Genomic DNA, 25796 nt, shown 5'->3' on the forward strand with positions numbered 1-25796 from the left:
AAAGAATCTGCCTTCAGTTCAGGAGCTGCAGGAGGCGCAGGTTTGATACCTGGGTTGGGAAGATCCCCTGGAGAAGGAAATACCTGGGAAATTCTTGCCTGGAAAATATCATGGACAGAGGAGCCTGGCAGGCTACAGTCCATAGCGTCCCAAGATTTGGACATGACTACACATGCACACACCATGTCTTACTTAATGATGAGAACCTTGAAGATTTTCCACTAGTATCAGGTATCAGGCAAGGCTGTCCCCACTCACCACTCCTCTTCAACATCACACTGAAAGGTTTTGCTTCCAATATACAATAAGACAAGAAATGTAAATAAAAATATTCACATTGGTAAGGAAGACAGAAATTATTTTTGCATACAGACTATACTATCATCCCTTAGAAAATTTGAAAGAATCATCAAAAAAAGGAAAAAACCTGAAAGTAATTCATGATTATAGCAAGGTTTCAGGATATAAAGATTAATATACAAAATCTAATATATCAAAATGAACAAGCAGAATTTGAAATGAAAAACACAATGTAATTTACCTTAGCATCGCCCAAAATGAAATATTATAGTTAAGTAAAACAAAAAGTTTACATGTCCTATATGAAAAAAACTACAAAATTCTGATGAATAAAATCTAAATGAAACTAAACAAATGGAGGGATATATTATTTTCATGGATAAGAAGACTCAATATTGTCAAGATTTCAATTCTTTCTAACTTGATCTATATATTCAGTGCAATTCCATTCAGAATTCCCAGCAAGTTATTTTGTGAACATGGACAAGCTAATTCTAAAATTTAGGTGGAGAGGCAAACGATTCAATCTGTAGGAAAAATATGGAAGAAGAAGTACAAAACTGGAAGACTGATGCTACTTGACTGCAGGACCTACCATAATGCCACAGTAAACAAGACAGTGTGGTACCGATGAAAGAATAGACCACTGGAACAGAATAAGAAGCGCAGAAATAGACCCCCCATAAATACAGCCAACTGATTTTTGACAATGGACAAAACCAATACAATGGAGCAAATACAGTCTTTTAAACAAATGGTATTGGAGTAGTCAATGTCCATATGCAAAAATAATTAGTCTAAACTCAGAGCTTCACAAAGGTCTTCATAAAAATCATCCCCAAATGAACCATTCACCCAGATGTAAAATAAAAGACTACAGAACTTCTAAAAGAGGCATAGGAGAAAATCTAGATGACTTTGGGTATAGTGATGATACTGATGGCATGATCCATGGAAGAAATAATTGATAAGCTGGACTTCACTAAATGTACTCACTTAGCTCTGTGAAAACAGCATCAGGATAATGAGATGACAAGCCACAGACTGAAAGAAAACGTGTGGAAAAGACATATTTGATTAAGGACTGTTCTCCAAACATACAAAGTGAAAGTGAAAGTCACTCAGTCGTGTCTGACTCTTTGTGATCCCATAAGTCCATGGAGGGCTTCCCTTGTGGCTCAGCTGGTAAAGAATCTGCCTGCAATGCTGGAGAATTGTCCATGGAATTCTCCAGGTCAGAATACTAGAGTGGGTAGCCTATCCCTTCTCCAGCGGATCTTTCGGCCCCAGAATTGAACTGGGGTCTCCTGCATTGCAGGCAAAAATGTACAAAGGTCTGTTAAAATTCAAAGATAAGGAAACAGTTCATTTTTTAAAGGGCCAAATTTTAACAGACACTTCAACAAAAAGAAAAGTATATAAATGGCAATAAACATGTAAAGATGCACCCCATCATGTGTCACCAGAGGATGGCAAATTAAGATGACAGTGAGATACAGCTTCAGATGACCACATCTGGAATCCTGACAGCACTGTATGCTGATGAGGATATAAAGCAATGGGAACTCCCATACATTGGTGGTCAGGATGAAAAACGGAAAAGCTAAAGAGGAGCGTGAAAAAGTTGGCTTAAAGCTCAACATTCAGAAAATGAAGATCATGGCATCTGGTCCCATCACTTCTTGGGAAATAGATGGGGAAACAGTGGAAACAGTGCCAGACTTTATTTTTTTGGGCTCCAGAATCACTGCAGATGGTGACTGCAGCCATGAAATTAAAAGACGCTTACTCCTTGGAAGAAAAGTTATGACCAACCTAGATAGTATATTCAAAAGCAGAGATATTACTTTGCCGACTAAGGTTCATCTAGTCAAGGCTATGGTTTTTCCTGTGGTCATGTATGGATGTGAGAGTTGGACTGTGAAGAAGGCTGAGTGCCGAAGAATTGATGCTTTTAAACTGTGGTGTTGCAAAAGACTCTTGAGAGTCCCTTTGACTTCAAGAAGATCCAACCAGTCCATTCTGAAGGAGATCAGCCCTGGGATTTCCTTGGAAAGAATGATGCTGAAGCTGAAACTCCAGTACTTTGGCCACCTCATGCGAAGAGTTGACTCATTGGAAAAGACTCTGATGGTGGGAGGGATTGGGGGCAGGAGGAGAAGGGGACGGCAGAGGATGAGATGGCTGGATGGCATCATGGACTCGATGGACGTGAGTCTGAGTGAACTCCGGAAGTTGGTGATGGACTGGGAGGCCTGGCATGCTGCAATTTATGGAGTTGCAAAGAGTCGGACATGACTGAGTGACTGAACTGAACTGAACTGAACTGAACTATTTAAGAATGAGAGAGTCAATTCCTAGGCAGGTTGATAAGAAGTCCAGGGTCCCCAAGGAGGAGATAGGGGTTCTTAAGGAGGAGGAAAGGCCAAACTTTTTTTTTCTCTATATTCCTCAGTCTTAGTCACATAAAACTTTTTTTTTTCTTTAAGCCCGGAACTGATGATTACACAACAAACAACTCAGTTTAAACTCTGTACTAGGGATTATATAACAACAATGTCGAATCTGACACCATTCATGGTAAGCTATCAGGAAGGCAGTTTAGCAATTTCTTATGAAAATAAACATAGTCTTGGTATTCACCCAGAAATCCTGCTTCTTGGTATTTATCCAAAGGAATTGAAAACTTATATTCACATGAAATCCCACATAAGGCCATTATAGCAGTTTTATTCACAGTTGCCAAAACTCAAAAAGCAACCAAGAAGTCCATTGGAAGGTAAATGGATAAGTAAACTGTGATACTTTTCGAATGATATTTTGTACTAGAAAGAAATGAACCAACAAACCATCAAAAGACATGTGAAAGAAACTTCAATACAAATTGCTAAACTAAAGATGCCAATCTGAAAAACTTACACACCGCATGATTCCAACTATTTGACGTTGTAGAAAATGTCAAACTATGGCGACAGTAATAAGATCAGCCAGTGCCCAGGTTTGGGAGGAGAGATGACTATATGGAGCACAGAGGAATTTTAGGGCACTGAAAATATCCTAGGAGATATTTTAATGATGGGAACATGTTCTTGTACTTTTGTCCAAACCCATATAATGAGTCGCACTAACAGTGACCACTATGCACTTTAGGCTGTTATTACTGTTTCGATGTAGGTTCATCAACTATGGCCAGCATGGCACTCTGGGAGGAGTGATGGGAACAGGGGCTTGGTGATGCTCACTTGGACTTGGGCTACATGGGAAATCTCTGTTCCTCCCTCTCTAAAACTAGGAAAGAAAGAGTCCTAAGAAGGAGGAGCACTCAAAAGGGAGGGGATATAGATACACGTACAGCTGCAGCTGATTCACTTTGTTGCACAGCAGAAACCAACCCAACACTGTAAATCAATTCTACTCCAATAATAATATGAAGAATCAATTCATTGATTCATTAAACGTTTTTGCCCAGGGGAAAAAAAATCAAAGATAGTGAGCAAAAGTTTTCTTCTTTGAAGACTACAGTTCTAGACAGTTTAACAATGAAATATCACTGCCTTTAATTACTTTTGTTGTCATTGTTGTTTAGTCGCTAAGTTGTGTCCAACTGTTTAGCGACCCCGTAGACTGTCCATTCTGAAGGAGATCAGCCCTGGGATTTCTTTGCAGGGAATGATGCTGAAGCTGAAACTCCAGTACTTTGGCCACCTCATGCGAAGATTTGACTCACTGGAAAAGACTCTGATGCTGGGAGGGATTGAGGGCAGGAGGATAAGGGGATGACAGAGGATGAGATGGCTGGATGGCATCACTGACTCGATGGACGTGAATCTGAGTGAACTCCGGGAGTTGGTGATGGACAGGGAGGCCTGGCATGCTGCGATTCATGGGGTTGCAAAGAGTCGGACATGACTGAGAGACTGAACTGAACTGAACTGAGACTATAGCCCACCAGGCTTCTCTGTCCATGGAATTTCTCAGGCAAGAATACTGGAGTGGGTTGACATTTCCTTCTCCAGGGGATCTCCCTGATCCAGGTATCAAACCCGAGTCTCCTGCTTTGTAGGTGAATTCTTTAACACTGTGAAGCTCAGTAACTTTTAATTCATTCAAAATATTTTCTAGGAAGTGAAAATATTACCCAACTCATTCTACAAATTTATAATAATCTGATATAACTATGGATGGAGGTTCGTGACATTGTACAGGAGACAGGGAGCAAGACCATCCCCAAGAAAAAGAAATGCAAAAAGGCAAAATGGCTGTCTGGGCAGGCCTTACAAACAGCTGTGAAAAGAAGAGAAGTGAAAAGCAAAGGAGAAAAGGAAAGATATATCCATTTGAATGCAGAGTTCCAAAGAATAGCAAGGAGAGATAAGAAAGCCTTCCTCAGCGATCAATGCAAAGAAATAGAGGAAAACAATAGAATGGGAAAGACTAGAGATCTCTTCAAGAAAATTAGAGACACCAAGGGAACATTTCACACAAAGATTGGCTCAAGAAAGGACAGAAATGGTATGGACCTAACAGAAGCAGAAGATATTAAGAAGAGGTGGCAAGAATGCACTTCACGACCCAGATAATCACAAAGGCAAGATCACTCTCACTCACCTAGAGCTGACATCCTGGAATGTGAAGTCAGGTGAGCCTTAGGAAGCATCACTACGAACAAAGTTAGTGGAGGGGATGGAATTCCAGTTGAAAGATTTCAAATTCTAAAAGATCATGCTGTGAAAGTGCTGCACTCAATATGTCAGCAAATCTGGAAAACTCATCAGTGCCCACAGGGCTGGAAAAGCTCAGTTTTCATTCCAATCCCAAAGAAAAGCAATGCCAAAGAATGCTCAAACTACCGCACAATTGCACTCATCTCACACGCTAGTAAAGTAATGCTCAAAACTCTCCAAGCCAGGTTTCAGCAATATGTGAACCATGAACTTCCAGATGTTCAAGCTGGTTTTAGAAAAGGCAGAGGAACCAGAGACCAAATTGCCAACATCCTCTGGATCATTCATGGATAAAGCAAGAGAGTTCCAGAAAAACATCTATTTCTGCTTTATTGACTATGCCAAAGCATTTGACTGTGTGGATCACAATGAACTGTGGAAAATTCTGAAAGAGATGGGAATACAAGACCACCTGACCTGCCTCTTGAGAAATCTATATGCAGGTCAGGAAGCAACAGTTAGAACTGGACATGGAACAACAGACTGGTTCCAAATAGGAAAAGGAGTATGTCAAGGGTGCATATTGTCATCCTGCTTATTTAACTTCTATGCAGAGTACATCATGAGAAACACTGGGCTGGAAGAAGCACAAGCTAGAATCAAGATTGCTTGGGAGATAGATCAATAACCTCACACATGCAGATGATACCATCCTTATGGCAGAAAGCAGAGAAGAACTAAAGAGTCTCTTGATGAAAGTGAAAGAAGAGAGTGAAAAAGTTGGCTTAAGCTCAACATTCAGAAAACTAAGATCATGGCATCTGGTCCCATCACTTCATGGCAAATAGATGGGGAAATAGTGGAAACAGTGGCCAACTTTATTTTTCTGAGCTCCAAAATCACTGCAGATGGTGACTGCAGCCATGAAATTAAAAGATGCTTGCTCCTTGCAAGGAAAGTTATGACCAACCTAGACAGCATATTAAAAAGCAGAGACAATACTTTGCCAACAAAGGTCCATCTAGTCAAGACTATGGTTTTTCCAGTGGTCATGTATAGATGTGAGAGTTGGACTATAAAGAAATCTGAGGGCAGAAGAATTGATGCTTTTGAACTGTGGTGTTGGAGAAGACTCTTGAGAGTCCCTTGGACTGCAAGGAGATCCAAACAGTCCATCCTAAGGGAGATCAGTCCTGTGTGTTCATTGGAGGGACTGATGTTGAAGCTGAAACTCCAATACTTTGGCCACCTGATGCAAAGAGCTGACTCACTGGAAAAGACCCTGATGCTGGGAAAGATTGAGGGCAGGAGGAGAAGGGGATGACAGAGGATGAGATGATTGGATGGCATCACCAACACAATGGACATGGGTTTGGGTGGACTCCGGGAGTTGGTGATGGACAGGGAGGCCTGGCATGCTGTGGTTCATGGGGTCGCAAACAGTCGGACATGACTGAGTGACTGAACTGAAGTGATATAACTATAATCTGATATGAGTTATGGGCAAGGACAGACAGTAAAAGAAATTTTAGTTAATGTAATTTAAGAATACAGATGGAAACAAGATTAAATGAAATAGAATAAGATATAATTTTAGGGAAATGAATTGAGTATTGTTAAAAAATATTTTAAAAAATAAGAATTTATCTCAAAGATGCAAGTTCAGTTCAGTTCAGTTGCTCAGTCGTGTCCGACTCTTTGCGACCCCATGAATTGCAGCACGCCAGGCCTCCCTGTCCATCACCAACTCCCAGAGTACACTCAGACTCACGTCCATCGAGTCTGTGATGCCATCCAGCCATCTCATCCTCTGTCGTCCCCTTCTCCTCCTGCCCCCAATCCCTCCCAGCACCAGAGTCTTTTCCAATGAGTCAACTCTTCGCATGAGGTAGCCAAAGTACTGGAGCTTCAGCTTTACCATCATTCCTTCCAAAGAAATCCCAGGGTTGATCTCCTTCAGAAAGGACTGGCTGAATCTCCTTGCAGTCCAAGGGACTCTCAAGAGCCTTCTCCAACACCACAGTTCAAAAGCATCAATTCTTCGGTGCTCAGCCTTCTTCGCAGTCCAACTCTCACATCTATACATGACCACAGGAAAAACCATAGCCTTGACTAGACGGACCTTAGTTGGCAAAGTATTGTCTCTGCTTATTAATATGCTGTCTAGGTTGGTCATAACTTTTCTTCCAAGGAGTAAGCATCTTTTAATTTCATGGCTGCAGTCACCATCTGCAGTGATTTGGGAGCCCAAAAAAATAAAGTCTGACACTGTTTCTACTGTTTCCCCATCTATTTCCCATGAAGTGATGGGACCGGACGCCATGATCTTAGTTTTCTGAATGTTGAGCTTTAAGCCAACTTTTTTGCTCTCGTCTTTCACTTTCATCAAGAAGCTTTTTAGCTCTTCTTCACTTTCTGCCATAAGAGTGGTGTCATCTGCATATCTGAGGTTATTGATATTTCTCTCGGCAATCTTGATTCCAGCTTGTGTTTCTTCTAGTACAGCGTTTCTCATGATGTACTTTGCATAGAAGTTAAATAAGCAGGATGACAATATACAGCCTTGACGTACTCCTTTTCCTATTTGGAACCAGTCTGTTGTTCCATGTCCAGTTCTAACTGTTGCTTCCTGACCTGCATACAGATTTCTCAAGAGGCAGGTTAGGCGATCTTGTATTCCCATCTCTTTCAGAATTTTCCACAGTTTATTGTGATCCACACAGTCAAATGCTTTGGCATAGTTAATAAAGCAGAAATAGATGTTTTTCTGGAACTCTCTTGCTTTTTCCAAAGATAATTCAAAATCAGAAAATCTACCCATGCAATTTTTGAGTTTAACAGAATAAGCACTAAAGTCTGTATTACTGCTTCATGGATTCAGAAACAAATTCAGCAAAATTCAATAAGCACTAATGATGTAAAAGAGCTCTTAGAATCTTATTGAAAGGAACAAGCTAAATGCCTTAAAGCGTAAGTATAAAAAAATGTCCAGCCAACTTCTAATTTACGGTGACACTTCAGAAGTAATTCCATTAAAGTTAAGAGTAAGACAGAATGATAACCATCACATTTAATCAGCATTGTTTAGGAGACTCTGGTCATTTTAGCATTTTTCTCTGTAAGAAAAAGGAGTTAACATTGCAATAATTGGCAAAAAAAAAGTAATAAAACTAATCTTATTTTCAGCCTATATGATACACATAGAAAATTTTAAAAAATTATCTAAAGTCAATTGATTGAAACTAATGCTAAGATTAAGATTGCTGGATCAATATGTGAAAAATAGTAATGTTTCCAACTGTAATAACCGATTAGGTGTATCAGGTTTCTATGGGAAAAACTTTTAAATGATACTGAAAGACTAGAAAATGTGATGAAACGGAAGTGTTACAGGTTCAAAAGCCTCAGATCATAAAAATGCCAATTCTGCCCAACAAATCTATTAATTTAAAGCACTTTAAATTAAAATCCACTTTCCTAGAATTTGATAAAGTGAAAGAAAGTGAAATCGCTCAGTCGTGTCTGACTCTTTGCGACCCCATGGTCTGTAGCCCACCAGGCTCCTCCATCCGTGGGATTTTCCAGGCAAGGGTACTGGAGTGGGTTGCCACTAAGACAATCCAAAACTCATATAGAAGAATGAAAGTTCCAAAATAGGGCCATTTTGAAAAGGAACTGAAATCACACATACAAAGGGGAAAGAGCAGCTATTACCCATGAAGGATTATTATAAAGCTTTGGTCATTAACTTCTCATGTAATTGACATAAGGGTTTCCCTGGTGGCTCAGTGATAAAGAATCCACCTGCAATATGGGAGTCGCGGGAGAAGCGGGTGCTATCCTTGGGTCGGGAAGCTCCCCTGGAGCAGGGCATGTAACCCACTACAGTGTTCTTGCCTGGAGAATCCCATGGACAGAGGAGCCTGGCAGGCTGCAGAGTAGGACTTGACTGAAGGGACTTAGCACGCATGCACCCATTATCGGCACAGTGGGAGACAACTGGACACATGGCGGAAGGACAGTTGGCTATCCAAACAGAGCTCAGACTTTGATTCCTGAGTGTCCCTGGAAATGGGACTGTGTTTTCCTTTTCTCCCCAAGCAGTCACAAACCTGCATGGATGCTGAGGGAGGACAGCGAACTTGACATGCAGGGACTGAAGGCAGGATGCTTGGGCTGGAATGGGCAACTGCCTGCCTCCCACGGCTCCTGCATTCCCTCCATCCAGGCATTTACAGCCATGGGGTGCTCCTTGTTCTGTCCACAGATCATGGCCAGGGAGTATTCTATACTTAAGGGACTGCCAGGGGTAACAGGGAACGACAAGGCAAGGGAGATTCTAGATGGAAGGAGAACTGTGAGGAATTACTGCATTTTATAGAAATAACAACCAGGGCACTTAACCACTGGAGCAGAACCAGCGTTGTTTTCTGAGAGGGAGACCCTGTCCAGTGAGCCTCCTCCTCCTCCATTCGTTAGCCAGAAGAGCTTGAGTGACCAGATAGCTCAGGCAATTCTCTGTGCTCTGCTTGAGGTAGAAGGTCCCTCCCACTGGGAACCCATTAGGGTTTCTGTAAAGAAAGAAATGACTTAAAAAGAATAGGAAGTTTCTACCACCCATAAAGAGAAACGAGTAACGCAACAATAACAGAAAACTGGCCCAAAGATATGCTGCTGCTGCTACTGCACAAACAGGCAATTCTCAAAAGAACTGGGATTGGACTAGAAACATTGGAAAGTGAAAGTAAAGTCACTCAGTCATATCCAACTCTTTTTGATCCAATGGACTGTAGCCTACAAGGTTTCTTCATCCATGGAATTTTCCAGGCAAGAGTACTGGAGTGGGTTGCCATTTCCTTCTCCAGGGGATCTTCCTGACCAAGGGATAGAACCTGGATCTCCCACATTGCGAGCAGACTCTTTTACTATCTGAGCCACCAGTGAAGCTCAAAATGAACCAAGAAAGTGGGCAAGCAGTGGGTGTTCTTAGCAAAAGAGGATGTGTCTAGTACTGATTTAGAACCCAAAACAAATTCCACAGCACCCCCCAAGAAAACTGGAGATGCTGGGGATTGAACCCAGGACCTCATGCATGCTAAGCACACACTCTGCCACTAAGCTACATCCCTGTTGGAGAAGCAGCCAAGCCCACTGGCGGTTGGAGAAATGCACATTTTTAAAAAGCTATTATTTTAAGCATTTCTAATCAACATGGAATTTTGAAAGATTTAGTAAAATGCAGAGTTTTTAAGGTCAGGAAAATGGACATAGCATTCTCCTGGTTAGTGTGTAGTTGCTAATGCTCCTTGAAAGACAATTGGGCTGGTGTTCCTTTAAATGGTCAAATGACTTCCATTGCACAAACAGACTGTGTTTTATTTATGCATTCAACGATGAATGGACATTTGGGTTTTTAACCACTCTCCATTACAAATAATGCAGCTGGAATATTCATGAGTAACGTTCTGTGTGGCCATGTTTTCATTTCCTTGGATAAATAAGTAGTAGAAAGTTGACTTATATAGAAACTCGGATGGAACATGTTAGGCATCTGCTACATGTTTTTAACAAGGAGCTCTTCTGGGTTCTCATAACTGTAACACCTCATTATCAGAGCCATGTGGGTGTTGGTATAAATATAGAATAAATGCCAACACGTGCACACCTTTCTCCCTTGTGGACACACCACACACAGGCTGACATGTATTCTGACTCCCCCACCAATCGTGACCCGCACCTGGAGCAGATGGGGGGCTGTTTGCCTGCCTTTGCCCTGAGTGACACAGGAGGGTTCTTAAGACCAGGCAGCCGGGACATCAGACTGGTCCTGCGTCTGCCACTGGCGCCCTGGGATGTGGACGAGTCCCTTGGCCTCTCTGGGTGTCAGGTCCTCTCCTGTCCAAGGTGTTGTGAGGCTTATGCAAGTCACTGGAGGTGAATATGCTGAAGCTTAACCTCAGACAAGAGAGCTCTCAAATAAGAGTTCTGTGTGGCCAGTGGTCCATGTCACCTATTATCCAGGACCACAGGAAGAGGAGAGGAATAAAAGAAATTGGTCATTATTTCCCAGGGGGAAAGGGCACAGAAAGTGTGTGACGAAGACATAGAGAAAACAGCAGGCAGCCTGCTTCTCCTAGAGAACCCGGGGCTCCCGCAGCCCTGCGGGGCTGGGCTCCAGGGGAGGAGGAGGTCAGGCGTCAGCTGCTGTGTGTATATAGCCCCAGGCCTCCGGGGCCAGGCTCAGTGCTGAGGCTGGTGCCAGGCTGCGAAGATGAAGCTGTCCAGCGTCATCCCTTGGGCCTTGCTGCTCAGCACAGGTAAAGCCTGGCCCCCAGCCCCTTGCCTCCCGGCCTCTCTGCTTCCTGTTCAACCTAGAGAGTCTGTGCAGTTCGCTTGTTGCCCAAGAGGGTCTGCAAACTACTCTCCTCCGAGGAGATGCCTCCCTCAGCCTGGCCTGGAGGAGGAGGGTCCAGCAGCATGGCCGTGACCCAGGGCTGAGTATACAATGATTTTTAAACATTTTCTGGGCTGTCCGTCCTTGTTCTGGCATGCATTCCCTGGGCCCCCTCTGCTTTAGCTAGTGTCCCCTGGGATGCCCTGCGGGACAGCCAGCCTTCAGCCCAGACCTGGAGGAGGTGAACCAGACGTGGTCAGCTTTGCAGGGGTCTTGGAAGTGTGATGGTGTGAGTGTTGTAGGTGGGACCCTGGCTGGACCTGATTGGAGGGTGGCATCCAGGGGGAAGCGGGGGCCCCTGCAGAAGCCCCAGGACAGGTGGATGCTCTGCCTCTGTCGCTGGGATGGGGACACAGCAGCAACACGAGCTCTGAGATGACCCGCAGGAGCAGCAGCTCCCAGCGGGGCTGAGGATGTCCTACGAGGGCAGGGGTGGTGTCTTAGCCCTGCAGGGGGCTGGGCGCTGGGCCTGCACTGAACATGGAGGGACCCATGAGGATTCTCGGTGCTGGAGGGAAAGAAGAGACAGCCGTGCCTTCAGGGAAGCCTCTGTCTCCTTTCTCCTTGCTCTCTCTGTGGGTCTTACTCTGTCCCGTCCCCTTCTCTGTGCTTTTCTGCTCCAGCTCCTCTTTTCATCGACCCACACTCTCCTCCCCTGCTCCCCTGCAGGCAACTGTGCTCATGACCAGGAGCCGAGAGGACGGAAGGACAGGCTTGTGCTGTCAGTGTGTGAACACAGATCCTTCTCAGCATTTATCCCAGTCTCCTGTGATCAGGACCTTCCCGTCTCCCTGGTCTGGGGCTGTGGGGATGGGGAAGGGGAGCTCTGCTCCTGGGACACTTTGTGGGCAGCTTATAGGTAGAAACAGGTCCATCAGAGCCCTTCCTGCCTCTGCTGTTTCTCAAGCACCATCAGTTCAAATCAACAGATCAAGGCAGCATGCTTTGGGGTGACGTGTGCTGAACTCCTCCAAGGGGCTGCTTGCTCCCCTGCTTCAAAGCTGGGACCTTAGATTCTAGATCAGAGGAGGTCACTGTACATGCAGGTCCATGATGGGAAGATGTGTGATTCTGCCCTTGAGATCTGCTTTCAAAGAAACCTCGATTTGTATTTTCCAGAGCAGACGAGATGGATGCTCTGGGGTGGGGAGGTTTCCTTTGTGGCCCCCAATCCTGTGCCACTCAGGACGGGCAGCTGGAGACAGACCCCCATGTCCTGGTTGACATCTATGGTCACAGCTCCCAGAGCGCTTGTTGATTTCCATTTACTGAGGAAAGCAGTGTCTATGGAAAAGGAAATGAATGCGGTGGGAGGTTGACAGTGGCAGGGAGCGTAGTGGACAGCCTCTCTGGGCTGGTCACTGAGCTGTGTATGCGTGAACTGTCCTCTGGAACCAAGGAGGCTGTTACTATTAAATTTCCAGTTTACAGGTGCATGGACTGAGGTTTGTGAGAATAAATATCTTGTCTAAAGCCATCCAGCACTCAACCAAGCCGCACTGGGCCCCAGTTTGTTTCCTGAACTGTGCTGTGCCCACTTGTCAAGCCCTGAGGATAAACTACAAGCCACAACAACAAAGAAAACAGTGATTGCTGTCAGGCCCCTGACTCAGTTCCCTGACATGGTGAAACTTTCATAAATTAAGAATGCTCATTCTTCTCAGCTGAGATTTTTATTCCATGTATTTACACCAAAAGCAAATTCATCGTTGGCCTCATTGAAGCATTGCAAGAAATACTCAAGTTATTTTTGAGTGCCCCTCTGTTCTGATTGGCCCGGGACTGAGAGGTTTCCTAGGAAATGGCAGGTTCAACCTGCTGAGCAGAAACTCCCAGGTTAACTGGAGAAGCCACTCAGCCTCCTGAGAGCTGACTTGTCTGATTGTGGCTCCAGAGCCAGAACATTCATTTTCACTGAGTGGGCCTGAGAAACAAACGGTCACAGCTGAATGAGCAAGTCTTGAAGGCCGAGCACCAGACTTCTGCTCCGTCCCTGCAGGACCCAGCTCTTCCCAGGACAAGGGCAGCCAAGTATTGTGCGCCCAGCACGATCCCTGGAAACACAGGGTGGGCACTCTGTGTGCCATAGCCTTGACACTTCAGGAACTTCCGGCTTTTCATTTGTTGTTCTCTTTTGATGTCTTTCCAGCCACAGTGGATTCAATGGACTGGCTCCCCCGTAAGTACAGTCTTAATGCTTTTACCATTTTGTGCTCCTCACAGGGAGAAGTGCTTTAGGGCTTCAGTTCAGATGCCTCTCCTGGAAACACTGGTGTCAGTTTACCTTTTGGTTAAAGGAACTTGGCATTTCCAAAGCTGACCGTCACCTTGGTCTTAACAATCCCTAGGGTCCCATACCCTGACCTCCTACGACTCCCACCCTATTCCTTCTCCCCTCCCCTCCTCACCTCCACAACTCAGGAGCTTCCCCTGCCCTCCTGTCTGCACAACCTCATGAGGCAGGAATGGGACCACCTCTCCACAGCATACGTGGCCCAGGACAACGGAGCCACCTTTAATGGCTGGAGCCTGGAGGGCTGAGGGGCTTCACTGTGTCCAGTGTCAGATATGAGAGCCCCCAGGCAGAGGGTGTGTCGGCATCAGAGGGGTGCTGGGCAAAGAGAAAAGTTTCCCCCTGATGCGGGGGCTGATAGATGATTGAGTGATGGATGATTGATTGAGTGATGGATGATTGATTGAGTGACTGATGATTATCAATCGATGATTGATTGATTTCCCTAGGATTTTCAGGTCCAGGTAAAACTTGAACTCATTTGATCAAAACACCAATGATGAAAGTGCTGTTTTATCTTCACTTGACAAACAATGGGCTTCTCTGGCGGTTCAGCTGGTAAAGAATATGCCTGTAATGTGAGATACCTGGGTCGATCCCTAGGTTGGGAAGATCCCCTGGAGAAGGGAACAGCTACCCACCCAGTATTCTGGCCTGGAGAATTCCATGGACTGTATAGTCCATGGGGTCACAAAGAGTCGGACACATCTGAGCGACTTTCACTTTCACTTGACAAACAATACTTTGTCGACAAGGTGTTAAACTCTTATATTTTTCAGGGATCAAAACAAACTGCAGTAAAGGGTATGGATCTCTTTAAAATTCTGAAAAGAGTAAAACCTTGAAAACCACATTTTCCTGGGTTCTCAGACTGGATTGTGGATGTCTGTTTGTGGTTGGGGAGTGGGAGTTAGGACCACTTGCAGTGGGGAAGTCGAGGGGCGGCACAGAGCCCAGCGGCGTGGTGCAGCTTCTGGGAGACTGGAATCCTTTCTTCTGTTACAGGAAATACTAACTGCGGGGGAATCCTCAAAGAGGAGTCTGGAGTGATCGCCACCTATTATGGACAGAAAACTAACTGTGTCTGGACTATCCAGATGCCACCACAGTACCAAGCTAGGGTGTCTATCCAGCATCTCCAGTAAGTGCTCAGCTGAGTGCTCTTTGCTGATGTTGTGGTTTTATGGGAAGGTGTCCCTCTTTGCCCCTTCCCGTTCCCCCTGCACCACCCAGCACACACATCCAGACACATCCTGACCCCAGCTCAGCTCACTCCTGCTGACGACCTGCATGGCCCCCGGCCCTCTGCATCAAGCTGACCCTCCTTGCACGGCTTTCAGATCCCTCCAGGGGACCCCGATCTCCCCTCCCTTCTAACCTCTCCTCCCCTCTGCGCCCTCTCTGAGCTGAGCCAGCACACACTGAGCTGTGGACCCACCGGACTGTTGGGCAGCTCTGAGCCTTTGCTCACACTGTCTCCTCTGCCTGGAAGGCACCTTCCACCTCTCCCAGACTCACCACCTGCTGCGTAGGGTCCTCATTTCCTAGTTCACGAGTTCACTGGAGGAAGAACTTTTCCATCACACCTGAAACCCCTGCTCTGACTCTGTCCACAGCTGGGCAGATCTTTCTCATATTTGTGCCCCATATATTACCTGCTTTGGGAAGATCCCCTGGAGAAGGGAATGGCATCCCATTTCAATATTCTTGCCTGAAGAATCCCACGGATAGAGGAGCCTGGGGGGCCATAGGGTCTCAAAGAGTTGGACATGACTGAGCGACGATGCACGCACCATTCCTGCCCATGTCTGAGTTTGTGCCTACAAGAAAGGGAGTCTTATTTTTGGCAGCCAAGAAATATTTTTCAACTAGTGGGTGCATGGATGAATGAAAGACTGAATGAACAATTAAAAGACAGAATGAATAATACTGCAACAGAAAGCACTGTCAACGCAGCAATAAGTTGTAGCATTTCCGTAGTAGGTTACTCTTCACAGATATTAACACAGGAGCCGCATTTCCACCAATTGCAGTCCAAGTGATATATAATCCACAGTGGTGGTTGAGACAGGTGATGTTGTCTTGTGACTGACACAGCCCTGTCCCTCCAGACCTTCCACAGGGTCAGGTCTCCACTAGGCGGAGGAGCTGCTCCGTGTGAGGAGGACAACCTGCAAATGCCTGCCTCACAGCAGGGTCCAGACCATTTATCGAAACCACACGCCAGGGCTGAAGGAGGCAGGCATTTCCTACATCACCATTTCTATTAGGATCAGAGGGATAGCTTATTCTTAAAATTTTCATTATTGTCCCTTTGACCCTCTCCAAGACCAGTTTTGGATATGGGACTAGGAAGGAATCAGTCCGTCCAAGAGTGAGCTAGTATAGAAGGAGCTGAGTGTGTGTCCTGGTGAGATGTCCCTTCTGTGTCTCGTTTTAGCCCAGAGAGGCTCCAGTCTCCCTCCTGGGTGGGACACACGCTGGTGGCTGAGAGAGGAAGACAGGGCGGGGTCAGGTCTGATGGGCAGGAGGAGGAGACGGAGACCTCGGCAGGAGTGTGACAACCCGTGTGTGCACTTTGCCCACAGCAGCGAGAGCTGGACGCCCCTCTCGCCTCTGCAGATCCTGGAGGCCAAGAGGGGGTCCTGAGCTCCTTGTGCCACGGGTGCAGAGGGTGAAGCAGGAGTGGAGTCACACACGCGTGTCTGGGCCTCACCTGACTCCGTGCTTGTTGCCCAAGGAAACAGTCCCCAGGGTTGGCTATACTGTGCCTTCCGGCGGCTCCTGATCCCAGAGTCCTGGGTGGGCTTCCCTGAGCCCCATCAGTGGGGTTGCCCAGGAGGCAAGGAGTCACCTGCAGCCCTGGTGTGGGGAGGGTCCTGAGGGACCACCAGCCCCTCCTGAAGGATGAGTCTCCTTCCCCGTGGGCACCAGCCTGGGAAGTCTGGTGCACAAAGCTCTGTGATTGCATTGGGTCTGGACAGGGGAGGCTGCCTGCCGGAGGGACCACGATTCCCAAGGCTGACGCCTGCCCTTCCCTCTGCTCCAACAGCCTCAACTGTGCTAAAGAGTCCCTGGAGATTATAGATGGGCTGCCAGGATCTTCTGTCTTAGGGAGGGTTTGTGAAGGTTCATTCCTGGAATATAGATCTTCTGGCAATACCATGACTGTCAAGTACATCAGAAAGCCTGAGCACCCGACTTCTTCCTATGAAGTGTTGTACTTTCAGGATCCGCAAGGTAGGTAAAAGAGGGCAGGCACCTGCTGACAAGTCCTCCTTCTCTGTGCGCGGTACAGGGAAGTTGGGCGTCTGATGTTTGTATGACTGTTGAAATAAACCTGATTGTCAGCAGATGAGCCAGAGGCAGTGTGACCTAGTGAGCCTCTCCAGAAACAGCCACCAGTTCAATGACAGCCTTTCTGCATCCCCAGATCTTGCAGTTGTGAAGATCTGACATGAAAATTCATTTACAAGTTTTACTTTACATCTAGACAAGATGATCATTTCCTCTCAAATATAAAATTTCCCTTCCTGATCATATTAAAATCCCTTAGGCATATATCAGTTCAGTCACTCAGTCGTGTCCAACTCTTTGCGACCCCATGGACTGCAGCACACCAGGCCTCCTTGTCCATCACCACTGCCTGGAATTTACTCAAACTCATGTCCATTGAGTCGGTGATGCCATCCAGCCATCCCATCCTCTATCATCCCCTTCTCCTCCCACCTTCAATCTTTCCCAGCATCAGTCAGTTATTCGCATCAGGTGGCCTAAGTAGTGGAGTTTCAGCTTCAGTATCAGTCCTTCCAATGAACATTCAGAACGGATTTTCTTTAGGATGGACTGGTTGGATCTCCTTGCAGTCCAAGGGACTCTCAAGTCTTCTCCAACACCACAGTTCAAAAGCATTAATTTTTTGGCACTCAGCTTTCTTTATGGTCCAACTCTCACATCCATACATGACTACTGGAAAAACCATAGCCTTGACTAGACAGACCTTTATTGGCAAAGTAATGTCTCTGCTTTTTAATATGCTGTCTAGGTTGGTCATAACTTTTCTTTCAAGGAGTTAGCATCTTTTAATTTCATGGCTGCAGTCACCATCTGCAGTGATTTTGGAGCCCCCCCCCCCCCGCCAATAAAGTCTGTTTCACTGTTTCCACCATTTTCCCATTTCTCATGAAGTGATGGGACCAGATGTATATGTAACCTAAAACAAACCAAGCACAGTCCTCAAGAGTGTATTTTTTCCTCGTTAATGATTGACTGCAATTTCACCCACATGCCAATTGGAAGAAAATGCTTCTTAAACTCTACTTAACCTGTTCTCCATCCCACAGCTTAGTGATCTCTGCTCAGGCCTGAGTGGACAAGCATTGCAAAAGAGAACAACATTCCTTGAAGACCCTCCGGAATCAGCTGCCCACAAGGAGAGGCATCTTCTGTCTAATCACACCTGCTGCTCTCAGCCTGTCACCTCCATCCTTTCCAGCCCCCGGTCGCCTAACTGCAGAAAGATTCCTTACTACTGGGCTTTAGATTGTTGCCAGTCTTGTGGTTAGTTTCTTCTATTTATCATTATAATCATTTTGAATAAAGTCTCTTTACCTGAGTCTGGATTTTTTTTTTTTTTTTTAGTTTGTGAGTCCTGGTGTTACAGGGTTGGAACCCCAGGCATCGCTGAGAGTAGTTGAAACCCCTCCTGAAGGTCTTCATGCCCAGAGGGTGCTCATTGGTCTGAGGTCTATCTCAGGACAAGAGTGCTGTCTATTTATAATTTTCCTCGCCTGCACAAGGAAACCCTCTACAGACATAGCAATGAGACGCTGGCCCGGCTCTCTGCCAAGTTTCAAGCAATGAGCTTGAGGATAAAGGATCTTTGGTGAGGATATGTTGAATGTCTTCTGATTCCCACCATCCAACTATCAATTATATTTGCATCATAGTCCCTTTTAAAGGTCTGCAGAGAGTCACACACAAAGTTCACATTGTTTGTGGGCTCATCAAATCGGGTGATGTTGCATTTTATCAGACCAGGAGTTAGCACGGTCAGAAACACAGTGGCCTCTGGATGGCACAGCCCCTTATAAGCCTGGAACTGCTTCCGTATCCTTTTCTTCTGTCCAGAGAGGAGGGGGAGTGTGGGGGTCTTTTCATGAACTTGTGGGGAGAACCATCAACTCCTTCAGGCACAATAATCCATAAGTGTGGACCATCCTGTTGAGGTCAACCCAGAAGGTCACGCTGGAATCTCCCTTCCTCAAGTGAGTTCTCTGAAGGTGATTTTTCTCTGTTGATATTGTAGCTTTCCGGATCTTTTCCAGTTTACCCCCCACCATCCAGCATAGGCATCTAACCACAATCCGGTTCCATTTTTCACTTCCTGTTGAAAACCAGTCCATAGAGTTAGCCGCCTTAGCAGAGTTTTATCAAACCCTTCTTCACCTGACTTTCCCTTCCTGCTAATGTCTTCTTCCCTCTGGTCCCTCTCAGGGCTGAGCCATCACGCACTGAGCTTTGGACACTGCACACCTTTGAGCAACTCTGAGCCTTTGCTCACATTGTCCCCTCGGCCAGGAGTCCCTCCTTCCAACCTTCCAGATGCATCTGCCTGCTGCTTGGGGTCCTCCATGAAGCACATCCTGGCTCAGCTGAAGGGCTGACTCTACCGTTGCATCCTTGTGCCTCTCTCACTTGCCTCATACAGATCTCTATGAGAGTTAAGTATACAGCTGCTGTTAGTCACTTGGTCACATTCGACGCTTGGCGATCCCACGAATGGAGCCTGGGTCGCCTCCATTGCAGGCAGATTCTTTACCATCTGAGCCACCAGGAAAGTCAAGTATACAGTACCAGTTGCTCATTTATTCAGTGGGTACCACTGCGGCACTCGAACTTTAGGGTCCTGCTAGTAATTCTTAAATGAATGAATGAGCGATAAGGTCAGAGTTGTGTTTTCAATGTTCCAATGAGGCTCTGCATTTCTCTCCAGGCAGTCTTCAGTGTTAACATGGGAGTCGCGTTTCCCTCAACTGTAGGCTAAGCCAAACACAGACCAGAAAAGATGCTGAGACAGAAGATGTCATCTGTGTGAGGAAGGGTCTCTGTCCTTCCAGACTTGACGTGAGGTCTGGACCTACACTAAGTTACTCTTGTGTGCCCAAGGATGAAACACCTTGCAGATGGCTGCAAAACGGGGCTTAGATTCTATTTAAACATTGCTTCTGTAAACTTGAAAGAGTGTGGTCAAGAATCAAGACTGGGGTGCAAACTCAAGGAGTTGGGGTTGACAACACACACATTTCCCAGGGCTTATATAATTTCTCGAGGGTTCCGATGGTCAGATGGCTCTGAAAATTTCCCTGCATTGGCCCTTTGCCATTTTCAGAGATTTCAGGCTCTTCCTGTCCTTATGTCTGGGAAGGCTCTGTTTGGTCAAGGGTGAAACCTGTACAGAAGGTCCTGGTTCTTTCTGGACATGTCCCCTGCCTCCTGCTGGATCCCTTAGAGCCTCCAACCTGTCTCTTGTGAGCAGGGCACGTGCCTGTGGCTGAGGATGAAGGAAGGGATCAGGAGTTAAGAGCAGAGAGGGCTTTGAAGGCCAGAGAGAGAAGCAGAAGGACCTACTCAAGGTGCTCCACAAGAATATGGACACAACTTGTGCCTCTGATCCTGCTCTTGGACCCAAGCTTGGCTGCTGGGGCCCGCAGCCCTACCCCCAACCACATCCGCCAGAGGAGGGGTGGTCAGAAACCAAGGAGTGGCGTCTGCACATTCAGGTCAGAAGGAAAGCTCTGCTTCTGAGGACAGAACAATGAAAGGTTTTATTTTCTGCGGAAGCATTCATCCATCTCTGCGAGGCACTCATCAATTGCTTCCTGAGCTTTCCTTCTCCTGGGCAGCACTGTTTAATCTCAGTTGGTGTATTATGTTGCTTTTCCCTAGCATCTACTTAGAGGAAAGAATTCCTGGGTAAACAGCTCATCATGAAGCCCCTTGATGATTCAAGGGTGTGGGGATGGCAGGCAGGTGACAAATGGAATGCTAGTGACTGGCTAGGGCATGGCTGTCTGCAGCAGAGCCCCACGGAGACTCTCCAGGCACTCGCTCACAGCCCAGAGTCCTAACACCTCCACGGTGACCATGGGGTTGTCATAGACCTGAGGGAGACTGACTGATAGTCCTGGGCAATGTTGCTGTAATGACCTCCAGCTGTCACAGGAGAGGCTGTGGCTTTCAAACATGTGGACAGAAAGCCTTTGGCCACACTGATGTGGGCAATGGCCTGGCATCTGGGTGTTCCCAAAATGACATGGGTCCGAAAGATCATGATGACATTGACAGTGACTCCTCAGTGGAATCACGAGAAACATCAGCCCAGAGTCTATTTCTCAGAGTTGCTTCAGCTTTGATTCCAGCTGGACACATCTGTGCTTTAGATCTAACCTTCCTTGCCTCTCACACAGATGCCCAGCCCCAGACCACACACTGGCCAGGTGAGAACCCAGCACCCCATCTCAGAATGTCCCTTCTCTCCCTGCCCATCCCCCCATAATATAAACCAGTCCATGTGGCCCTTCTGGACATGTGGCTTATTCTACCACTGGTGATATCCGTGCTCAGTAGGGGCTTCTTTTTAAGGACTCACAAGGCCTTGCAGAGTTTACACTTGCTTTCTGTGTGTGTGTGTGTGTGTGTGTGTGCTCAGTTGCTTCAGAAGTGTCTGACTTAGTGTAATCCATGGACTGTCTCTGCACTGGCAGGTGGATTCTTTCCCACTGTACCACCTGGGAAGCGAAAAAGAACGTGGCAGTGAAAGTCTCTCAGTCCTGTCTGGCTCTTCTGCAACCCCTTGGACTAGACAGTCCATGGAATTCTCCAGGCCAGAATACTGGAGTGGGTAGCCTTTCCTTTCTCCAGGGAATCTTCCCAACCCAGGGATCGAACCCAGGTCTCCCTCATTGCAGGCAGATTCTTAAGCAGCTGAGCCACCAGGGAACCTCGAAAAAATATTAATATATATAACTGAATCACTCTGCTGTACACCTGAAATATTGTTAATCAACCCCATTCCAATATAAAATAAAAACTTTTAAAAATGAAAAGTTTTTTTAAAGTAAAAAAAAAAAAAGAGAGAGAGAGAAGCCACCTGGGGCAGAGCTGCAGGAATAAGAAGGACCAGGAGGCTGGGTTACCATGGAGATAAATAACATTTTAATAATGATGGGAAGCAACTTTGCACATGTACCCTTTCCAGGCATTCTCTTCTTCCAGACGGGTGGCCTGTGCTGCATAACTGGGGTAGATCCCCCGAGACAGAAAATCCTGATTCATTAGCATGAGGTCGCCAGGAAATTCTGACACGTGCAAAAGACTTCTGTTTGTTAAGCCAGTGATGGACCTCTCCACTTTCTTTGCGGGGAGGAATGGCTTTAGATCATTTGGATGGTACGTTATGCTATTTTTGGGTTCTTCTGACTTGAAAATGACGTTCATTTTTATTTCCTGTCTTTTGGAGGTTTTGCTCTCCGCCTCTCCTCTCCCCTTTTGATGGGCATCATTGCCATCATCGGTGTTGCCGTCATCCTGGCCTTCCCCAGCCCTGGCCCTTGCCATGGGGCCCAGGCCCCCTGCAGGCAGAAGCGACGAGTCCCTAAACCTTTCGACATAGGGTAGGAGCTGCTTGCTCCGCAGGGCTCTCGCCAGCTGCATACGCTCTATGTGCTTGCTGACATTCAGCCTCTCCCGCCGGGGTATCCTGAACTCCTCCGGGGACACGATCACCTTGGCCGTCCACATTTTCCCCAGGGGCCCACAGGTGGCACAAGGAGGGGTGTGTTGCCTTCTATAGTCCACCGCCCGTTTGTAGTCTGAAGACAATGTCTGTAGTTCCTTGAGCATTTCCCGTTCTTCCTCTTGCTTGTAAGTCAGAAACCTCCGGGCTGCCACGGTGTGAACGCCACCTAGACGCTGACAAGTGGGAAAAGGTGTGTGAGTCGATCGGTCGTGTCCGACTCTTTGCGAGCCCATGGACTAGAGCCTGTTAGGCTCTGCTCCAGGCAAGAATATTGGAGTAGGTTGCCATCCCCTTCTCCAGGGCCAATGGGCAGGGGGCTGGGGGATGAGTGGGGAGAGGCGGTGGTTAAAATCAAGGGGACTGATGTGTTCATTTGTTTGTTGGTTAGTTTTTTATAATCCATGTGTGGGTGAATTTCTACAGTATTTCTATTTCTCAATCTGATTTATTTCACTTAGTATAGGTTTCCCTGGTGGCTCAGAGGATAAAGCATCTGCCTGCAATGCGGGAGACCCAGGTTTGATCTCTGGGTCAGGAAGATCCCCTGGAGAAGGAAATGGCAATCCACCCCAGTATTCTTGCCTGCAGAATCCCATGTACAGAGGAGCCCACTGGGTTGCAAAGAGTCAGACATGACCGAGCGACTTCACTTCACTTACCATCAAGGATTAGTAAAGGGGAGAAAACAAGAGTAGTGGTTACCAGAGAAGGAAGAGTGGGGAGGGGAAGGGAAAAAAGAGTAAAGGAGATGGGCTGCAAGGTTATGGAGAAAACTAAATTTTGGTGGGGAGCACATGTAACACTTAGAGAAATATGAAACTCAACGTTGTACACATGATGCTGATGTAATTGCTGAGTCCTGCTGCAGGCCACAGGTGTGAGGCCTTGCACCAAGGCCACAGAAGCAGAGCCCAGAACCAAAGCTAACTGGGCCCCTTTACAACCTTACCAAAGCCAACCGGGCGCCTTTATAACCTTACCAAAGCCAACCGGGTGCCTTTATAACCTTACCAAAGCCAACCAGGCCCCTTTATAATCTTACCAAAGCCAACCGGGCCCCTTTGTAACCTTACCAAAGCCAACTGGGCCCCTTTGTAACCTTACCAAAAGTCCCCTTGATCATCACTAACAAGCTTCCTGATTCCCAGTTAGGCAAAGATGCCCACTCCAGGAAACACCCTGTCATGCCCCAATCACCTAACACCAACCTTCCAGCAGGAACTGTCTTTGTCTTGAGGCTATACAAATCAGCTATTAACTCACAAAAGCGGTCAACTCTCCCTGGCTTGTCAGGAGTTGTCAGCCTGTTGCACTCGAAGTGCCCACTTTATCTCTGCTCTTTTTTTTAAATAAACACACTCCTTTCTGCAGTTTGTGCCTGGAAATTCTTTTCCCACCTGCTCTCAGACTGCCTCAACAATAATGTTCTAAATCAATCTTACCTCAACAACAAAAAAATAAAAATATAGCATTTAGGATGGAAAATTTTTTAAAAGTTCTCAATTTGACAGGAACAAAGGACACCCACAGAAAGAATTATCTAGTGGCTCCCTTGCCCTCTATCCGTGAGGGTGCCCGAGACCCTGTATAGTGAGAATGAGGATAGATCGTTGGGAACAGATGAGCCTGGGTTCAAATCTGACTTTCCATCTCACCTACTATGAATCTGAGAGAATTGTATTGCTCTTACAGGCCCCTGTGAGGTCTCCATAAGATAACATATATGAAAGCAACTAGTGCAAGATAAGGGCTCGAGAAAAGGCCGCTTCCGTGATTTGTTATCACTTGTAGTTACAGTCCTGCTTGGGACTTTGTAATAAGAGAGTATTTTGCTTTTGCTAGGCAAATATGGAAGCCACTAGTTAACTCAGCCAACCTTCCTCCACTGCTTGGGAGACTCACACCTGTGTTGCTGGTGGTTTTTGAAACTCTGACTCTCCTAGCCTAACTGCCTGGATTCCATGGGGCCTCCCTGTGTATAAATTTCACAGCACTTACTAGGATCTCTTTCTCCAAGGGGGAGTATTTCCCGAGGGCAATGCGTGGGTCTGACTTGTAGAATTTGGTCCAAATCCTGGAAGGCAGAAAGGTGTATTAGAACTTGGGAATGGTCTTCCTAGTTTTGCCTTTTGGAGTGGGAAATCTCACAAAGGATGATGCCACGTTGATCAGGATAAGGCCTCTGTGATCACGGTTTCTACAGCCACAGGGTAGGCTCTTCCATTTGGCCTCAAATCTGACATGGGTGGGAGGAAATGGACCAGAAGCACAGGTTACACTCACCCCAGTGGTGAAGCAGGGCATAGATCCCCTTGGGACTCTTTATTCAGGAAGGAATCACTTATATTAAATACTCGCATCGGTATTCCATTCTTATTTAACTTTCCCTCTGTAGTCATCCTTTCTTGGACCCTTGAATCTCTAGCCCTCTGTTTTCCAATCTTCGGACAGCCATTCTCCCATTCTCTGATCATACTCTGGCTCCAGGCTAGGATGGGAGGTGTCAGTGCCTGGATTTTCTTTCTAAGACAGCTTTAATGTGAACCCAGAGGACAGTCACAAACATCTTGCATCATAACTGGCTTATGTGGCAGCTATTGTGAGGTCTGAGTTTAGGCATCAAATGATCCCTTGGGGTGAAATGGATACACACCACCATGGTCTTGGTATGTTGGAGTCCAGGGGAATAGAGTGGGCAGAGAAGTGTAGCTGGGAGATGATCTGACCACATCAATGCCACTTATTAGCCAATAAAGACTGCTCAATTCTTCCTGGATGGACACTCATCACCTGAAGTCTCTCCCTGGTATTGGCTTGCCTCTCCAATCTTAGTTCCTCATGCTCCATTCATGAACTCTATTCACGGTTCTTGGAATCAGCTTCTAGACATGCTCCCCTCATGTCTCAAATACCCCTCTCTGCCTTAACAACTTGCTTATCTTTTAGGTAAGCCAGGCTTGGCTTACCTGGAAATATCTCTGAGAAATACTGTTAGTGCAAAAATCAAGGCACAGAAGTATATAAATTGTAGACAACCTTTTTGTATTGGAAAGGAAAAAATAAGCATGTATACTTGCATTTGGATAAAGAAACACTAGAATAATACATGCAAAAAATGTCATAAATGGTTATCAGAAGTGGGTGCCTGGCAGATATGGATAAGGTGGTAATGAGTCTTTTCATTGTGTACATTATTGTTTTGTACAGTATTGTTTAGAACCATGTGAGCCTATTACCTTTTGAAAAAAATGAGTTTAAAAAGTAACGAAGCAGCTCATGGAAGAC

The 25796-nt window shown here is 46.2% G+C and overlaps 2 protein-coding genes and 1 non-coding gene across 3 annotated transcripts; 1 reads left to right on the top strand and 2 right to left on the bottom strand.

The window, feature by feature from the left end:
* Window positions 1–10021: 10021 nt before the first annotated feature.
* TRNAA-AGC (transfer RNA alanine (anticodon AGC)) lies at window positions 10022–10093 on the bottom strand. The gene has a single exon. It is a non-coding gene; the product is annotated as a tRNA-Ala (tRNA).
* A 1142-nt stretch (window positions 10094–11235) lies between these two features.
* LOC128067768 (spermadhesin-1) lies at window positions 11236–17167 on the top strand. The gene is made up of 5 exons (XM_052660826.1): window positions 11236–11281; window positions 13568–13597; window positions 14717–14852; window positions 16764–16951; window positions 17145–17167. Exons 1-5 carry the CDS (start codon window positions 11236–11238, stop codon window positions 17165–17167), a joined length of 423 nt encoding a protein of 140 aa, XP_052516786.1.
* A 4761-nt stretch (window positions 17168–21928) lies between these two features.
* C23H10orf120 (chromosome 23 C10orf120 homolog) lies at window positions 21929–24985 on the bottom strand. The gene is made up of 3 exons (XM_052661033.1): window positions 24795–24985; window positions 24510–24585; window positions 21929–22684 (listed from the first exon to the last, which is right to left on the bottom strand). Exons 1-3 carry the CDS (start codon window positions 24983–24985, stop codon window positions 21929–21931), a joined length of 1023 nt encoding a protein of 340 aa, XP_052516993.1.
* Between the last annotated feature and the right edge of the window lie 811 nt (window positions 24986–25796).

This window comes from Budorcas taxicolor, chromosome 23, assembly GCF_023091745.1.
Source record: "Budorcas taxicolor isolate Tak-1 chromosome 23, Takin1.1, whole genome shotgun sequence".
Taxonomy (NCBI): Eukaryota; Metazoa; Chordata; class Mammalia; order Artiodactyla; family Bovidae; genus Budorcas; species Budorcas taxicolor.

Coding starts and splice junctions, on each gene's coding strand:
- LOC128067768 (XM_052660826.1), top strand. CDS start 11,236: ATGAAGCTGTCCAGCGTCATCCCTTGGGCCTTGCTGCTCAGCACAG. Junction 11,282..13,567: donor GGCCTTGCTGCTCAGCACAG/GTAAAGCCTGGC, acceptor ATGTCTTTCCAG/CCACAGTGGATTCAATGGAC. Junction 14,853..16,763: donor GTGTCTATCCAGCATCTCCA/GTAAGTGCTCAG, acceptor CTGCTCCAACAG/CCTCAACTGTGCTAAAGAGT.
- C23H10orf120 (XM_052661033.1), bottom strand. CDS start 24,985: ATGATCAGAGAATGGGAGAATGGCTGTCCGAAGATTGGAAAACAGAGG. Junction 24,586..24,794: donor TGCCCTGCTTCACCACTGGG/GTGAGTGTAACC, acceptor TCTGCCTTCCAG/GATTTGGACCAAATTCTACA. Junction 22,685..24,509: donor CCTTGGAGAAAGAGATCCTA/GTAAGTGCTGTG, acceptor CCCACTTGTCAG/CGTCTAGGTGGCGTTCACAC.